We start from the raw sequence: 19,611 nt of genomic DNA, 5'->3' as shown, positions 1-19,611 counted from the left end.
TAAGTATAATAGTGATATATTTCAAACGTTTTTAATCACATATATACTGTACATATAACAAATGTCAATATCTTAAAAATCTGCAATGACCCAATCTGCATATCAAGCCACTTTAATGTTGTATACTTGTTGTAATATCTTCCTTCAATCATTAAACTTTCACTTTATTTTAATGCAGAAACAAACACACACACACCCAGCCAGCCTGAGCCAGATGACAGAGGCCTTCCTTGGCTGTCTTGATTCCACACATACTACTACTACTACATAATTATATGTTTAATTTGTACCGCTCTTTTCATTCATAGTGAAACTCAAAGTGCTATAGTATTAATATCATAGAACACATAACATAAAGAGAATAGATAAGAGTTAAGATGAAGAAGCCTTCCTGAGGTTTTTAAGGTTTATAATAAGAGACTCGGGTCTGATGGTTAGGGAGGCTCAATCCCCCATGGTGTGGAGCTTAGTATTGGGGTTGGAGGAGCAAGCTGCTGGCAGATCTGAGGGTGCGGGTGGAGTATTGTGGTATGATCAGTTCCTGTAGGTAGGGAGGCACATGTCCATTGATGGATTTGTATGTGAGTAGCAGGACTTTGTAGTCAGTCCTGAAGTAACAGGGATGTTTCCAGTCCAATGAAAACAGACTTGGTGTTATATGTTTGTGTTTTCAGTCTCATCAGGATCCTGGCAGCGCTGTTCTGAATGTACTGGAGCTTCTGGATGCTCCTGTCAGGGATCCCTGTGAAGAGCACATTGCAGTAGTCCAGTCCAGGTTTTGCATATATGTTTTAGGTCCTTGTATTAACATGTGTCTTGTGTGACCACTTGTGATCAGATCTCACTTCCCTGCTTTATATGCAAATAACCATGTACATCATTTCCAAATTCGTTGTTGTTTTTAACCAGTGAGAGGACCGGGGGTCCACTCCGTCCACAGCTGTGTGTTCAACTTGTTTGATAACAGGATAAACAAATATAAAATGCATTGTGTCGCTCACAAGAATCAAATGTCTGTCCTATTGATTTGCTCTGGCGCCACATCGGAACATATATATATATAAAACAAATAAAGAGTTGTATGTAGCTGCGTCTCCCCATTCAGAGACACTGTGCACATTTACCCAAGAGACACAGCAGCATAACTTAAGTGATTATTTAAATCTGCGACACGCCGACAGGATCAGTCAGGATCTAATGTTAATTAATGTTCTGTCTTCTTCTACACATCCAATAGATCAGCTGTTACACACACAGTCCAGGTTCATACTGTTTGGAGTGAAGCAGCGTCCTCCTCATAAATCCTGAGCTCATTATGTCGAGCAGCAAAACTAAAAACTGTAGTAATCAACTAGACAGGACAGGGGAAACTATTCAGTGACTTTTAGCTTCTTTTAGGCAGACAGTCAATTCAGTAGAGGACGTCAGTTGAGTAGGTGGTCCTTCAATGTGGCCCAGGACACATTGTGTTCACACTGCTAAAAGAATGTGGCCACTTGCGGCCCAGACCACCTCTGAATGTGGTCTAAGTGATTAGATCTCAATGTGTCTTGGGTGCGTTCAAACCTTTACTTAGAGTTGTCCACTTCTTATCGGATCACCCGAGGCGCATGTTAATGCCAGGTGTAAACAGCCTTATATGGTCATCAAAAGTCAGCTGAGGGTCAAACCTAACATCCAGATTAGTGACTGAGGAGGAGAGGGCGATGTCCTGGCCGTCAGAGGTGAGATGAGGTATGGGGGATGACTGGATCTGGTGTAGAGTGCCAATAAGGAGAGCCTTCAGTCCCGCTGGAAAGGTAGGACTGAAACCACTGAAGTGCAGAGTCTGACAGTCCAGTGGTGGTGTGGATGTGCTCTAAGAGGTAATGTGATCCACAGTGTCAAATGTGTCAAGGAGAATGAAGAGAGAAGGGGACCCTCACAACCCTGAGCTGAGCTGTTCCTGTGCTGTGTGCTGAGTGAAAACCTGACTGAAAATTTTAAAATAGGTTGTTGTGTTTAAGGTGGTCCTGAAGCTCAGAAACACCTTCTGCAGCACCTTGGACAGGGAAAGGGAGGTTGGAGAAAGGTTTGTAGCTGGCAAGATCACACATGGTGATTTTGAGCGGCAGTGTACATGGACAGAGAGAGAGAGAGAGAGAGAGAGAGAGAGAGAGAACGGGCTGATTGGCAGTGGACTGCTCTCACCTTGTTTAGAAAGCCCTTGAGCACGCTGGCAGCTTTCACCGACAAAGACCTTGGGATGCGAATGGGCTTCTCAAGAATAACTGTTGGCAAAAAGAGAAGGACAGCAACAAAAAGAGAGGGAGGGAGAGAGAGAGAGAAAAGGACAATTGTGAGTGGGGAGGAGGATGATTCACAGTCCAACCTGCCTGTGGGGGACCATGTCTGCTGCGTGGGAGTCAAAGGAAAGGAGGAGATACAGAGGACACTATTCTGTTCTTTCTCTCACTTTTGATGGTCTACACACAGCCTTGAGACTCCCACAGCTCAACAATGTCATACTAACGAGAACAAAAACACACTGAAAAATAGTTTTTCCCTCAAAACCTAAATCCAAGGATGTAGTACTGCTTCACACATTAGTGCTTTACGCTGAGGTGGGGGCCGAGCTTTTTTTCACCAATCACAGTTCAAGGTAATGTGAGTGGTATGTGTGTCCACATACAGATATGACTACTGACTAAGCTGCAAACTAAATATCACAATAGACACTTTGAAAAAGTATAAGATGAGGTTTTCTCTGTATGATCTCTGGATATTTATTGCATCAATAAGCACAGTCAATCAAAACGTGCCAATCTGCCACACCTACACAGTCTTTAGAAACGCTCTAAACAGAAAAATTAGCTGGTTTTTGGAGGTTTTCTAATAGTCATGAATGTTTATTTTCACTCAGATTTTTGTGGATGCTTAATGATAATAATAATTCATTATATATGCATTTTCACTATTTCAAGCCAAATTTCCAGAGGCTTTAAAGTTTTACTAGCTGCTATTCTTTAGAAGGGTTGTGATTGTTTTAAGTAGTGTGTCTCTTGCAAAAGAGATCTTGATCTCAATGAGATTTCCTGAATAAATAACGCTTGATAATAAATAATGACTGTTGACATGCTCATCTGTGTCTCTTGTGTTATTCAAAATTTAAAAAAATAAAAACTTGGTTATGAGCCTCTGAATTGCAATTCCTTGTTCTCTTTCAGCCTTCCTCTATGATGGTCTTCATCTTTCCAGCTAAAACAACCAATCATGGCTGATTCGAAGTGATCATGAGACTGAGCCATTTAACCCTCGTTCCCATGCTCAACTGAATTCATGTAAAGGAAGAAAAATCCTTTGACACCCCACATTGTTATATACAATCAATTTGTAAAATTTTCTGAATGTTGAGATGAGAAAACAGTCTCACATAAACTTGAGTCTGACTGATACATGGGGTCGCCATTATTAGAGGCTCTTTTAGTTTGTGTAAATGTTGGCCAATCAGGAATACAAGAAATTCCAGTCCAGAAATACCAAACAGTGTCTCCAATACATAGTTTGTCCAACAAAGGGTCTAGCTATGTGGTTAGACAGCGCTCTATACCACCATCATCAAAACACCTAAAGAAGGAATATCTTTTGGATGAATGGTGTTCATCCCTCCAGCAGAGTTACTTACTCTCTGAGAATCTATGGCAAGAAGCACTGAAGCTGTTCTGGAGGCTCAAGGTGGAGCAAAACACCTTATTAAGACATCCTGTATATCCTTGTTTGTGAGAAGGTTTTGACTTTTAACATGAATACAGCCTTGTGGCTGGTTCTCCCACTGAATCAAATGTTTGCCAGTCTGGGTGTGTGTCTGTCTAAAGCTCTGGGGTTGGCATGTGGATACCCAAAGCAGGACCTGGCAAAGGGTCTAGTTATGTGGCATATGGCTGGGTGGCTCCTATAGTTGAAGGTTTGGTTTCTGTTAGCAGGCGTTCATCCAGGAACCTGCTGCTCTACCGGTAAGACCGCCAGGAGGACGTTACTGGTGGCAGATGCTAGCCGTGGTGCCATGCTATGCTACTGACAGTCACAGCAGAGACATAATGCGTCACACGAGGCCACTGTAGTATGGAGGAATTTCTGTCAAAGAAAGCTGTGCGGGTGGGTGTGAGAGAGGGAGGGAGGAGGAGATAAGGGGGTACGCTATGTAAGGGTACCATATGGCTCGAGGAAACACAACTGTAAATGGAAGGACAGATATTATAGAGCTTCCTCAGTTTGTTTTATTTGGTCTAAACCACCAGAGCTTATAAACAAAACTCATCATTCATGAGAACCTTCCTTATTGGGCTGACTTCTGGCAGTGTAACTAGTCATCCTGCTATTTTTGTTGGTGACAGTAATTTATCAGTTATCATAATGTTGAAGCCATTGCATGAACGCTTTAAGGGCAACACATGCTAGTTGGGCCATACAGGCAAAAGAAGTCGACAAAGTACAGTAACCAGGGCAAATCAGAGCAGCAAATGTTATAAAATCACTGCTCTTCTTGAGAATGTGTCATTTTTGGCAAATAGGACACAATGACATGCGTCAACTCACGTGGGTCTATACAGTATGCTTTAGGATGCAGTTCCTTTAGTGACAACTAGATGCTTGTTCCAGCTTATCACTTGCTGAAATACAATCCAGCAAGGCCAGTCTGAGTAATAGATCCATGAGTTTGAAGGCTTATCAGATGCAAAAAACCACTGCACAGTGGTTTAAAATACTGTGAGACAGGATTTTACAACTCACAGCGACACACATTTTGCTGGACAACCCTGTATTTTTGTAACCAGAGCCCTCTACACCCAGAGCCATGCTTTATACAGTTTATTACAGTCTATAGTAGTTCAGAAATATTCAAATGTCAGCATCAGTCCAGACTGTTAATTTTCCCCTCAGCTCATTTTGCTATGCTAGGCTTTCCAAGTGCAAGTAAACTGTTGGCCATCAGATTATTACATCTGTCTCCTCATACCTTTAAAACTATAATTATGGAATAATGATCCTGCATTAAAAAAACATTCCCATAAAACTATGGTTTGGGGCTGTTTCCTGTGGTTGATGGGATAATTTTGTTGTTTGCTTAGACCTCTGTTTTCAGGTGTCTCAGTGTGGTTATTTGGCGCCATCTCAATTCAAATGAAAATGCCATCACCTGCCAAATGAAGCAAACTCATGGAGAAATCTGTTCCACACATGCACCCTAAATCTCATCTGCAATAGAGGCCATGATGTTCTGCCAGATTTTCCACAGTTCCTGAGGGGTGAGGAGCATTCATTACAGCATGTGCATTAAGCAGTGCGTCAATTACATGAAATATTAAACAGCTTCAGGTCAACTTTTGGGTGGTAATTTCATTGACAAAAGTAAAACACAGCCAGTTTTTATACAACCTTATAACTGTTTCAGACATTAAACCTATTTGTTTAGTTTTTTTGTTGTTGTTTTTTAGCTTAACCATTTTTGAGCTCTTCAAATGGGATTTTAAGAGTTTCAGCAACCCAAGGGTAGAATTTTCTAAACCTATGTAATCTGGCAACTTCATTCGAAACACACAAATTTAATTGGATTTCCAAGGTGGAAAAAGTGAAAAAAGATGATTTTCCAAAGGCAAAAGGGAAAAACAGGCAAATGAATTTCAAGGATTTTCAGAAGATAAGACAAAAGACACAACAGAAACCTGTGGTTTCCAACTGTTATCTCCCTTGCCCTGAATCACACTAAAGCAAACTACATCACTCATGTCACTGTGAAAGCAGACTCAAATGTCAAAAGACTAGAAACAAAACAACAGTGGATTGAGACACTACGGTGAATTAAAACTAATTAACATTTGAGAAAAATAAAATTATCCCTGTTTAAAATTCTTCCATTTTAATGAAGCATGTCAGAACCATCTAAACCTGGATTTACACATAAATCCTTCACAGCTCAGAACTGATGTTATTCCACTACATGGAAGGGTTACATGATCATGTTTTTGTTTAAATGGCACCAAACAGCCTGCCATATGCTTGTTATATTCATATGTGATCTTCCAGTGTTCCTCTGTACTCCAATCCCTGAACCACAGAGACCGTTAGAAGCTTCTGCTGGTACGTTCCTGCTGATCAATCAGGGACAGATATGGCACAATATTGAGAGAGAGGGTTTAAAAAATACAGTAATGTCAACTTTTCTCAATAAAAACCATCTTTTAAAGTGAAACATTTTATTTGTATATATCAATTTATACTGAAAATGTATAAGCTTCGTAAACGTAGGCTTTATGGCAGAGCTGTTGTATTAGATTGCATTAGATTGCACAGATGTTCCTAATAAAGTGCTCAGTGAGTGTATATTTACATTTTTTCTTTTGACAGACATTTTCATCCAAATGAGGTAAAATCAAAGCTACAGCAGAAAAAAGGTAAGTCTTGGAGAATAAGTATCCCAACACTCGGTTCCACGTTCCACCTGACACAAGTGCCACGAGGCTTGCAGGTGCTTTCTTGAGCCTGGCAAATGAACATTTTTTAGGGGATAATTAGATAAACTTCCATTTGTTGGAAACCAGAAAATCAGTCCCACCTCCTTGCCAACATACCTGAGCAGTATCGGAGAAAAGCATGATTGTTGGAAAGCGCTGGAGTAGAGTCTTCCAGGTTTTAGAGAGGGCTAGTATGTCAATCTGTGATTGTCTACCAAATGTATGGATTAAATCAAACTCTATTGACAGCGGACTGAGAGTTTACAGAACAACTGAAAAGGATGTACAAGTGAGCGAGGACTAGGTTGCCTTTTTGTACATGGGGACTAGGATCCCTGAGCTTTGAATAACAAAAATGTTCCGGAAACACATGATGCAGAGACAGGGGGAGAAAACTCTGAGGATGGTAGGTAGGCAGGATAGGAAATGTAGTCTGGTAAGACGGCCTTGCATGGTGGACTGGCAAGTGTTTCTACGTATGAGGTGTTAATACGAGGGCTGATACTTCCACTGATGATTCAGTGTTGCCCTTTGTTTAAATACTAAGTGCTAAGTTGCAAATATCACACAGCTGTGATTTAATCATCAGTAAATTGCACACAGCTGAGACTGCATTAGCAAAACAATGAGAGTGGGCATGACACCCATGCTTGATAGCAGCAGGCACTGTAGTCAGTGTTTTCATATCAACTGTGATCTCCTGGTGCTCCGGTGCTCGTCCTCAGTTTGGAATGCAGAGAAACAAGCTCTTTACACTATCAGAGCTTGCAACTGGTCCCAATATTAGCAACATAGTGAGAGTGGGCATAATTGAGTCAGTCCCCTGAAACCTGTACCCCTGTACCAAAGATTACAACTATCAAACCCCCAGCAGCAGCTAGCAGCAAGCAGTGCAGTCAGGAGAGCTGCAGAGTCGGCTCCTAATTCTCTGTAGGTTCATCACTACAAGCGACACGTCTCAGATTACACACTGACATCTGATACATTATTATATAGATTTTTGCTTCTTTAAGAGTTAGTCTATGGTATTACAGTCTGGTATTAACAGGTAAACAGAGCCATCTCCATTAATTTAGTGATAGATGAGAACACCTGTAACCATGGTAACTGTACACAGCAATGGTGACAGTTGTAGTTTCAGAATGTGACTTAAATTTCACTGAAAACTTAAAATATGAAATGTGAACTAAAACTAATATACATTTTCATCAAAAGACTAAAACTAAATAAAAGTACCAACATTAACACTGATATTCAGATGATTAAACCTAAATTTTTGGTGAGGATGAACCCTTTCAATATGGACACTACATGCTTTCCTCTTCCATTGACATGTCACCTCCCTCATAAGATATCTTATCACCAACCAATTTACGATCCAGATGCTTCTTCCTGGCCAGTGGGGGCATGAAAACTCCCCTTTCAGGATGTAAACCCTACATACAGCACTGCTAAACTCCTCTAACTCACCTTGAAAGAGGTACTCCTCTGTGTTCATGTCAGGATTGTCGGTGATGATGTCAAACGGAGACCTCCCAGCCATCATCTCAAACATCAGCACGCCCAAAGCCCACCAGTCCACACTGAAGCCTGGGGTGGGGGGGGCACAGAGGATATTAATTCAGATATGTGTGTGACATGAAAAGACCTTTGAACTCTGCATTAGTAAGAATTTTTTTGTTTTAAATATTTTTATTAGGAACGCAAAATTATGCCATAACAGATAATTACATGAGCAACCAAGTGTATCTATAGTATATACAGTACTGTGCAAAAGTTTCAGGCACTTTAGATGTTTAGATCCTGATCCATCACGCAACACCAGGGGGGAGACGTCCAAATAGTCCAAATTTATTCTGCAGCAGGACAACGAGCCCAAACATCCAGTCAGAGTCATAAAGAACTATCTTCATCAACAACAAGAACAAGGAGTCCTGCAGCAGATGGTCTCTGATCTCAACATCATGGAGACAGTCTGGGATTACTATTATTAATTATTATTAGATGCAGGAACAACCAACCTGCTGAGTACCTGAAACACCGAGGAGAACCGCTGCTGTTTTAAAGACAAAGCTGCTCACAGCAGATATTGATCTACTCTCTGGTGTTTACTCAACTATGTATGAAGTTAATTGATGAATAAAACTATTTATAGCATTATTTTTGAAAACATCCTCACTTTACTTGTAGTGCCTAAAACTTGTAGTGCTACTGTACTGTTTATGCATTTTAAAGTGAACAGCAAGGGAGACATAACAACAAACCCACACCCTGACTTTAGTTCATGTTTGCTGCTGATACTTCTGCTTTCTCAGGTGAGTCAAACTTGACAACTCGCAGGTTTTGTCTTCTGGACTGGGACATCAAGTCCTTCATGTTAGCTCAGAGCGCTGCATATTCCTTACTGACAACGCTTAGCTTACCACACAGTGACTCAACTTTCTCTAGAAGCATAATTCTGTCACTGTGGTCACTCAGTCTGTTTCCATGGTCAAAATGATACAGTAACACCAAGGGTATAAACAGAGCTCTGCATCGGAGCTGGAGATTCTCTCAATGTGTCTATGAGCTCTTGTCTTACACATTCTAAAGTCACAGTAGTTACTGAATCAGCAGCCCTTTACTACTCCGGCATGTGGTTACACTCATTTCTGTAACTGTTCAAAGACTTGTTACCGTCAATATACTTTTGGCTCTTAGATTTGTGAGAACAAGTTAAACTGAAACCAGTCTGCAGAGCGGGCCCTGCGTGAGTCTACCTCCTACACTGCCCACTGGGAGTCCATTTGAATCAGTATAATCACAAATTAAGGCTGATTGGTGGAAAATCTTCTCCATGTACAAGTGCTGGATTTTAAGTCCATCCTTCATTGCTCTTTCACAAAAGACTGACTGTTCAGTTTCACCCAGAAATAAGGCTGTTGGCATCAACATTTGGACATGAACACTGATCCAGAGTGTACTGACCGTAATCCTCCCCTCTGAGGATCTCTGGTGCGATGTAGTTGGGTGTCCCACAGAAAGTACTGGTGGTGTCACCTGGTCTGATCCCCTCCTGAGTAGAGAAAGAAGAAGTGCAAAAGTGAGAGCAGTAGTTGGAGAGATAAAAGAGGTGGTGTGGAATATATGAAGGGTAAGAGTATGAATGATGGAAGAAAAAAAAAGAAAGAGGCCCTGTTAGTACCTCTAGTCAATACTGATCTACTGCATTATTGATAATCCTCTGCCAGCCGTCCATACAGTCTACTGAAAAAAATCAATAGCTCTCTTACCTTGCACATGCCATAGTCTGTGAGCTTGATGTGTCCCTCGTGGTCCAAGAGAACATTGTCCAGCTTCAGGTCGCGGTAGATGATTCCTTTTTCATGCAGGAAGTTCAGAGCAATACAGATTTCAGCAGCATAAAATCTGAAGGGAAAAAGCAGAGAAATCTAGAGATTGGTGTGTCCAACCTGTCAGCCCAAAAAAATCCACTTGCAAAAGAAAAAAAGGAAAATAAGAGAATAGGCAGATTGCTGTGAAATTGTAGTTCACGTTCACTCTCTGTTTTGGACGCTCCATGAGCTTTCCTCTAATGTTGCCCTCAAAACAATAACAAGATATCTTATTATCTAATAGGCTACCAAGATACTGGTAATGTGTTCCGTCCAACACTTTCCGGTTGACTGATATGATGAAAACTGCAGCCTCTAGGGGCCGCTAAAGTGTCTTAAAGGGGTACTCCAACAAATTAGTATTGTCTTTTAATCAAATGAGGCTGTTTGCAAGAGACAGATTACAAAAACAGCATGGTCAGGGATATCTTGGGTCACACTCCAAAAAAAGCTGGATCCTGCACAACCAGTAGCGTCTTTCGTTAGGCACTTCCTGGAAGTCAAGTGCGGTTGACACTTTGATTTGCAGTTTGCGGTGTGTTTCAGATGCAAGTGACTGCACGTAAGGTTAAAACCTTTAACCTGAAATATCAGCATCACTGTGGTTCCAGGTCATTGCTCCAAGCCTAAACCGTGTATTTGGTTTAATCCATGTGATCAAACTGGTGAAATACAAAAATGCACAATACACATGCAGCATAGTCCATTATATCTCACTGATTACGAGTTCTGTAGTATAAGGGACCATACTAAGTCTATGTATATAAATAAGATTATTCTCATCATGATGAGCATATTGACATATTTATAGCAAACAGTTTTTGCTTGACTCCTGAAATGATTAGATGTACTCGGTGTGCATCTTTGGTGAGTCAGTAGCATGTTTCCTCTCTATGTGTAGGTAGTGTGTTCTCTGTATCTGGGAGATAAGCCTTCATTAAGACTGACGAGCCTTTCTCTGTCTGCCTGCTGTAAATCCCTGATTGTCAAACACTGAGGGAAAGACTGTTTGACAGAGAAATCACAAATCCCACATTGCTCCCCCACGCTTTCACTGTGACAACCTCGATTGTACACCGTTGTTTCATAGCTGGCATCTAGACTGATAGAAGCTGCATCCTATCAGCAGCACCATCCATCGCCCACCGGCCCGCCTCCCCCATGGCGCGGGGGAATGCAGCAGGGCTCTCTAAGAGCGCTGCTCATGAATATGTACAATCATTATGAGTGATTAACATGCTGCTTTGCATATGTACAGCCACTGTCTCCAGAATACAGATTGCAGGGGCCGATAGGGGCCCAACGGTGCCTCTCTAAATTACCCAGCCTTTGATCCAGCATTTATCAGAGCCGCAGTTGGAGTGCCCTGCAAGTAGACAGGCAAAATGAATTATGTGTGCTCATTATATTTTTCAGAGGGGGGAAAAAAAAAATGTTAAGTTAGAATTTGGCAGCGTTGCCACGTCCACGAAGAGCTGCTAAAGCATGCCATTAAGCATACGTTTGTAAGAAGTACTTAGAAGAAGAAGTACGCTATTGAGGAACATTTTAGATTGAGTCTAAGTACAAAGAAGGTGCAAATAAAAGAATCTTCAACCAAGCGCACACACTCCAGCTGTCCCGAACCACAAAACAAGATGCTTTATGTGACTGATGTTTTTTGTTTTAAGCAAAAGACAGAAACTACACACACCCTGTACTTCACATGATACCATCATCTGGAGGAGGTTCAATCAGTCCACCCCAAAATAGTTGTCAGTTGCATAAGTGTGTTCCCTGTGTAGATGGTGACTGTGCCATGTCAGCTTAACCAAAATCCAATCACATTCACCCACTTCTGTGTCATCCACTCATCATGCAGCCTATTCCTGGAGGCCTGCTCGCTGCAGTGCCTCGCCTTGTCCCTGACATTTTGTAATACACTGTACAGTCTGTATAGGTCAATGGAAGAATCACAACAGTACCAACAGTGTGAGATAAAAGCTCTGACAGTGATATTTGTTTAGAAATGCAACCTGTACTATAGTTCCTTTGACGTGAGTTCATATGGAAGTAACACACCTCAGACTATTTACTATATCTAAATACAGATGTTAAACTCTGGACTGGGAATTAAGTATTTAAAAACCATGTATGTAAACAGGTGTTGTAACATCTGGATGGTTACCTTGCATGTTCTTCAGGGAGCTTCCGTTGTCGCTGCATATGAAACATCAAGTCCCCGCCGTTCACATATTCAATCACCAGGAATAACCTGGAAACCAGAGCATGATGGGAAAATTCATCAGTATATCACTGATATAGTAACACTTTACTAATCTAGCATTTATAAGCTGCATACAAACATTTAATAAGTGGTTCATATCTGCAGTATACTATATACTATAACCCCTCCAGCTGCAATAATATGTAATTGCTGACAAATGCTGTAGATTAATAACCACTTAAAAATGTCCTTATATCTGCTTATAACTACGTTATAGTGTGTTGTAAACCATTTCTTGATGTTTGTATACTGCTTATAAATGCTAAACAGGGCGACTTAAAGTGTTACCAAAAAAAGGTTATGACTAGATAGTTTTTAAAAAATGTGAAAAATAATAAGATAATACATACATAATAGATACATAACGACATGTCCTGCAGGTGAACAAGACTTCAGATCTTTATGAAATATCATGAGTATGTCGGCAATAAAAGAGTACATGCACTACGTCATTTTGATTTAAATCAATCTGCTTCTAGAGAAGGTGTGTTCTATATCTTTGAATACCTGTTGACTCATAAGTGCCTGTTGAAAGCTACTGAATTAGTATTTCTGGGAAACAAAGGCTGATATCATCTAAGACCAAAGACCAACAATGAACTGATACTAACAAGTATTGTCTTTGTAGCCTGATATAGTTTATGCCTCTGAACCACAGACAAAGACATCCAAAGACGAGATGTTAAAAAGACATGAAAGAGCCGTTCTATTGGACTGACACATACCTTTTGTTTCATTTAAATGAACATTGGCAGTGCAGTTTTTTCTGAAACTCCATAATTGCATTTTCATCTCATGGAGAAATTTCCAAGCACACTAAGTGTTTACATGCACAGAGGAATAAACTACACTTGCTATGTTCATTGTGATGAAGGACTACGTTACCCAGTTTTAAGAACATAAGTACAAGCTGCAAGAGAACCAAAAACATCAAATATGGAAGAAGGAAAGCTCTGAACACTTTGCCCAACTGCTTTCAGTCACTAGACCCTCATTAGGGCAAGACCACATGGGAAATGCAGTTCATAGTTGTTTCCTGAGGTCCAGATACATGAGAAGCTGCATAGATACAACATACCTGTATCACAAACTGACGATGAATCAGTACAGAAAACAATCAGGAAATCAAAACAATGGAAATACTGAGAAGTATCAGAAGTAATACAAGGGAAGCAAATATGGCACAAACATGAGGAGCAACACCTATGACCCCTAAACACATCAGTAAACCTCTGAAGCATAATGTTCATATGAAAGATGTAGAGAACCTCAGTATTTGTGATACTATGCTGTCTGTGGAGCTTCCTATGAATTTGGGCCTAGTGTGAACTGTAGTTCCTGTGTGTACTTGCATTAAAAAGCTTTTTTCATTATAACATTTGTGCTGATGATGGTCTAATGACCAAAACTTTAGCTTCATTATGAAATACTTGTACTGGACCAAAGTGTGCAGAGTCTTTCTTTCTCAATAATAGAGTTCCTAAGTCCTGAAAGTGTTTTTAGCCATTCAATATTCCCATTTTTCTTTAAACAATATCCTCAATATTACTTTTGGGGACTCTCCCAGATAATGTAACGATCCAATAGGTTTATATTATGACCACCAGTTTCACTTATTTCAACTTTGTTTCTGAGTAATCATGTTTATTATGTTAATCATTTTGGCATGGCGGACAGCTAAAAATACTACAATACCCATGAGCCTCAGCTGCTGTTGCTATGGAGAAGAAGTCAGAACTCTTGCAGACGGTAAAATTAGTCATCAGTCAGCGGCGTACACAACAGAACCTTAAGCTCAGTGATTGGATGTTTTTAGCTGAAATGCATCTTGAGAGTCATAGATAACTTTTACACCTGAAGTTTTTAGGTACAATACTTATTTATCTAATAGGTTAACTTCATTATATGTTTTGGTCTTTTCTTGAGATTTGTTGATAATTATGAAAAGATAAAAGAACAGCAACCTTATCCTTCATCAATGAAAAGACATTCCTCAGGGAGTAACATTTCACTTCAGTGTGAACTGTCAGCTACTGTGAACTGTATTACAGAGCTGTAACTGACATGTATTGGCTATAAATACAGCATGAGCTCTTCAAAAGGTGTCAGCCTTATCATGCTCTTACCGACTTTCTGTCTGGAAACAGGAGTGGAGGCCTACTAAGAATGGATTGGTGGACGCCTGCTCGAACACATGTTTCTCTGTCTGCACCCAGTCAATATCCTGGAGAGATGAGGAGAGACAGACAGAGACAGAGATGGCATGAAGGAAAGATAATGTAGTGACAATCAATTTGTCTGATCAATAGTTTCTTTGTGGTTAAACAGACAGATGGAGATACACCATGTTATAGATTTAAATCTATCTGGAGCACAGTCCTCACACTCAGGATTACTCTGTTTTGTTCCTTGGACTGGCCTGGTTAAGGGAGTGGACCTTGGATGGAGTGTAAAAAGATAACTAGGCAGCAAGCCAAGCCTGTCTTGAAAACTATCCACCAGTTAGTCATTGACCCAAATGAAGGCCAAACATAATCTTTTGAGAGTTTGTATATTGCCTTATGAGTTAGAAGTGTCAGAAATGTAGATAGACAACGCTGAGCAAAACAGAACCAAATCCACATTTGTTCAATCCACATTTTGACAATGCATTTTATTTTCCAAACGCTTAGACAAATACATTGGGACAGTGCTCTAATATCACATTATAACCTGAGATGTCATTAAAAGACAAAGTGAAAACAACTGACAGAGTTAAGGCCTCAGTAGGCTTCATATGAACTTGGTTCTAAACCTTGTCCTGATGGTTTTTTGCACCTTTCCAAAACAGTTTGGAATTATTGTCTCTCAAGCTTTCTTTTCTTTATCGTTCACGCAATCGAGTGCAACAAGGAAAATATTCGAAAGTGTTGCACCCTTATCCATATCTGTATAATTCATGTCGCCTAGACTACAAAGACACCAATGAGGCAGTAGGAATCAGCCAGGAGAAGGCTATGATGGCTCTTCACCCAGGGACAGGTATGGCCAGGTGTTAAACATGGTCTAAAGGCACATTTAGACACCTTTATCTGGCTTAAAAAACACACACCCTGAATTCACAAATGTTTCATTCTTGTCAAATGTCATAATTCTGCATACCAGATGACTGGTTTAAAATAGAGAAACTTCATTTTCATCTAGGTTTAGGGACAGACAGCTACTTGGCACACTTCTCAAGTCCCTCAGCAGACAGTGATCACACCTTTAAAACGTCACAGCAGGACAATTACTTCCTTGATTTTTGGGGTGTGGTTGGAACTAGTTGCCATAAACATTGAATCAAACATAGCATCACTAGGTGTGTATTGAGGGTAAAAATCTCTGGCACAATCAGGCACAATCTAGGTCTTGATGGCTTTAAAGATATAAGGTTTCATAAATTGCTGTTGTCAGATTGTGAAAATGTGAACTATGAACGTGACTGCAGCAACGTTGTTTACTGTCAGCAGTGGTGGAAAAAGTATTTAGATCCTTTTTTTTTTAAAAAAGTCTCTCTCCACTCAAAAATGTGTTTTTCTTCTTGTTCCTACAGTTGGATGTTGTTCTTCTTCTCTGAGCAGAATGATGGATGTGCAGAGTTTGTTTTCACATCATCTGCTGAAAGTGGAAAGTTTCTCTGAGCTCATTGAAAGTCTGATTTTAAGGGGCGGGCCTACAAGCATGATTTGTGACATCACAACTATTTTGGAAGCAGATTCTGGTCCAGTATGAAACGTACACAGGTGTGATGTGGAAAATATTGTTATATGTCTTAAAACATGTCTGGTGGGGAACTTTAGGTAAATGTATGAAAGTTAAAGTCGTCATTATGCAGACTGGCCTCTGTCTGTTACATTATTATATATTAAATACTTGTATTATTATCACTGAGCAGCATTAGAAGCAACTTTATGCGACACTGTTGGATAGTACAATGCATCACATTTTATATGCTCACAATAGGTCATTAAATCTGAATTTGAAAGGTAAGGATACATCTTTTTCCTTCGACTGAAAAAATGTGACTGCTCTCTTAAAAAATATTAAAATATGATATATTTATGGACAATCCAACACATACATAATGCTGAATTTTTATACAGTAGTATAAAATGGAAATATTCAAGTAAAGTACAAGTGTCTCAGAATTGCAATAGCAGCTGAACAAATATACCCTGTTCCTTTAAATCACAGACTGTGAGCAAAGCGGGACCCCTTCCAACAATTTAATAACAGATCTAATCTCTGGAGTACTCACACTGTATTGTTATCAGTCATCTGTGCTTTTAATTGTTCATACTTCAGTTATAGAAAGCTATGAGTGTTTCGCCTGAGGCAAGGATGTTTTATGCTGATTTACAGTATCATTAAGTTGATGATAGTTAATGTTTTATGTGAGTTACAATAGAGTGTGTCTAAATTTCAGCTCTCCATGCTGTGCTACGACACCGTATGGGTAATTTATAACATAACAACAGAGACCCCATAGAGTGCATATGATAGTAAATTCCTTCTGGTCAACTCATTATTACTTGAGGAATTTATAATTATGCAGAATATGCCATCCTAACACATCTCCTATTGGTCATTTCAGCTACTTTAGTAGTTTGTAGTCTGTCTGTGCAAAGCTCTTAATACCCTCCTTTGATGTCAGGCATTACACTACTGAAGAGATGAATAATTCAACTAATGTGCATCAATAGGGCCATGAATAAATGAAAAAGGTTTGTCCAATAAAAACATCGGGAGGACTTGATGATATCTTTAGGTTCTCTTCATTACAGCAAAACTGCCTCTTTGTCACAGAGTCCAAGAATATCTGGATTTAAACACTGGATGTAAGTATGAGGTGTTCATGTGTGGAAAAGAAAAAAATATTAAAAAATTGATGATGGAAACGGAGCGCATGAGGCCTGCAACATGATTGAATTAGTTGTGCAGATGTTGGATGATGCAGTATCTCTGGACAGTGATGCTTTATGTGGCTACATCAGCCTGGTGGGGTTTGTGTTGAAGGAGATGTCAGCTGAGCAATAGCTCCATCTTGTGGCCATCAGCAGGACATAGCATCGCTGTTCACCAGTGAAAAACAACATTTAAAAAAATTCAACATCTCTTAATCCACAGAACACACTGTCAATAGGTTTCATGGGATTATTTCTTTGGAAGAACGTAGACACACACAGACAGATATATTAAAATCTGGACAAATAAAACCAAAATAATCAGCATGACTAGACACCACCACAGGTACTGTATGTGAAAAAATGATTTTCTGTAATTTGCATAAATGTTGCCTTTAAGAAGCTGAATATGGAAGTACTGTAATTGTTCCTTTTCATGTACACTCCTGAAAAAATGTGTCATAATCCTTGGAAATAAGGAAACACCGTATTCTGCCTGCTACATTCTCTTAAATAATAAAAAAAATGAATGTCAATTATGTGTATGTCTGCATATTTCTTGCTTTAGGAGCATTATGCAGACTTTTCCTTTTTGAAATGAATTTCACGTCATGTTCATCTGGCGATACATCACTGCAAAAAATATGTTTCATCTTCCCTCTCCTCTTCCCCCTCTTCCTATGAGTCACCCACTCACTCATTCCTGCTTCCTCCTAAGACATTTTTCCAATTCATGTGCTCTCTGCCACTTTGGTGCTGTTTCCACCCCCTCTCCCTCTTCTTCCTCCTTTGTCCGATTCTTTTTTTTTCCTCATTCTTTTCAGAAGCTCCACCACCAGTCTCTGACTCAGTCTTGTTCACTCCCTTTCACTCGTTCTTGCTTTGAAATTATCCTTATGTCTGAAACTTTTATCCCATACATTATCCTTCGGTCTTTCTTTTTCACACTGATTACTGCTCTTACACTTGTTACATAGTCCAGCACTTCCCGATCCCTGCCCCCCTGGGACCCAAAGCTCTGCTGCTTTTCATTCTAGCCAACTACAAAGCAATTAAACAGATGTAGGAAACAGCAGTCCTCTAAGTCCAAGAACAAGGACTCATATGAAAAATCATATGCATTTAAAATTCACCTCCTCAGCTATGGAATACATTTGCTTCGCTCATAGACTGCGTTCACCTTCATCTATCCTGGATCTGTGCACAGGATTTACATACCATCTTCTTCTGTGCCGTCTACGAGTTCCACCCTGAAGTACAACATACACTGGCTGCGACTCACAGCATCTCGTCATTTGACATCCATATAGCACTCAATGGAGGTGCCGATCAGACAAAAGACATAATCATGGTACAGTAGCTGGGATATGACACTTACAGGCAGCAAGTGTGATTAAACTGCTGCTTTTCTGGAGCGTGTTGACGCAGGGAAACAGGACAGTGGAACATGCTGATGTCACCTGTGTATGAGCTTAAAAAGAAAACTGTTTTGACATGTATCATATGTTACCAGTGTGTGCTGACACAACTCCACTCTGCAAAAGCGACCCAATGCAGTGTTGTCACCTTGTCCTCTATCTACTGTATTTCTAGGTAATCCAAAAATAAAAAGTGGAAGCCCCTTGCTCTCAAAGAGACTGTGTTAGATGTGCAGAAATAAACAGGTGCATAAATACCTGAGGCCAAACATAACATTTGCAATCTCTTCTTTAGGAATCCATTTCTGGACAAAAAAGCACCAGGATGAAAAGATGACTTTGAGTTCTACCTTTGTAGATTTTGCCATAATTTCTATCAGTAATAATATCATTTGGGAACACAGTGATCATTAAAAAGAAGGTTGACGGGGCAACAAATACAAGCAGTCAGACAATCAGTAAGGTTGGAAACAAACCCACAGGTTAGACAAACTTATTCAGAAGAGAAAAAGATAAGCAAGGATGAAAATATTACCCAAACTTTTATCCAGGATAAACTTTGATCAGCTGTAAGTAGGATGAGGGATTATTACTGGCATTTTGTGTGCACTCACCTACTGTTTAAACAAAGTGTTTTAGATGATCTGGATAAATTGTTACAACCTGTACTGGACTTCATTGTAGCGTTGTCACCATGTTCCCACATCCCATCAGTCAACTCAGTGAGTACAATGTTATCAAAACTGATAGAAATGATGGCCAAATACTATGGAAATAGGACCTAAATGGTAATAAACCAGAATTACGATTGTACATGCCATGTTGTAAATGTTTTCACCCGATGCCTTCACAACCATGTTTATAACGCTGACACAAACCATATGTGTCCATGTTAAAAAGGGATTTACATCTGGAAGGATGGCTAGTATAAGGAGCCAAGCTACAAGTACTGTTGCTGTGAATTCTGCGTTCAAACATGCATTAGAAGCACGCTGTCAACATACAATGACTTAGAAACAAACAGCAACCACTCCGTCAAGATACCTTGTTATTTTTGGTTATTAGAATAGAGGTAACTAGCATACTGAGAGTCAAATATCTGCTGCTTCTTTGTCACATCTTGACATCCCAGGTATA

General features: G+C 39.9%; 1 protein-coding gene across 2 annotated transcripts in view; it reads right to left on the bottom strand.

The window, feature by feature from the left end:
* prkcz (protein kinase C, zeta) overlaps positions 1–19,611 on the bottom strand; it is a 135,404-nt gene that overhangs the window by 29,492 nt on the left and 86,301 nt on the right. For both annotated transcript variants that reach the window (XM_042409438.1, XM_042409439.1), the window contains 6 exons: positions 14,258–14,355; positions 12,033–12,119; positions 9,764–9,899; positions 9,459–9,546; positions 7,962–8,081; positions 2,191–2,270 (listed from right to left, as the gene is read on the bottom strand). In XM_042409438.1, coding sequence (XP_042265372.1) covers positions 2,191–2,270; positions 7,962–8,081; positions 9,459–9,546; positions 9,764–9,899; positions 12,033–12,119; positions 14,258–14,355 — 609 coding nt within the window. The remainder of the gene's footprint in view (positions 1–2,190; positions 2,271–7,961; positions 8,082–9,458; positions 9,547–9,763; positions 9,900–12,032; positions 12,120–14,257; positions 14,356–19,611) is intronic.

Source organism: Thunnus maccoyii, chromosome 4 (genome assembly GCF_910596095.1).
Source record: "Thunnus maccoyii chromosome 4, fThuMac1.1, whole genome shotgun sequence".
Lineage (NCBI taxonomy): Eukaryota > Metazoa > Chordata > Actinopteri > Scombriformes > Scombridae > Thunnus > Thunnus maccoyii.
This window is presented reverse-complemented; position numbering and strand designations above follow the sequence as displayed.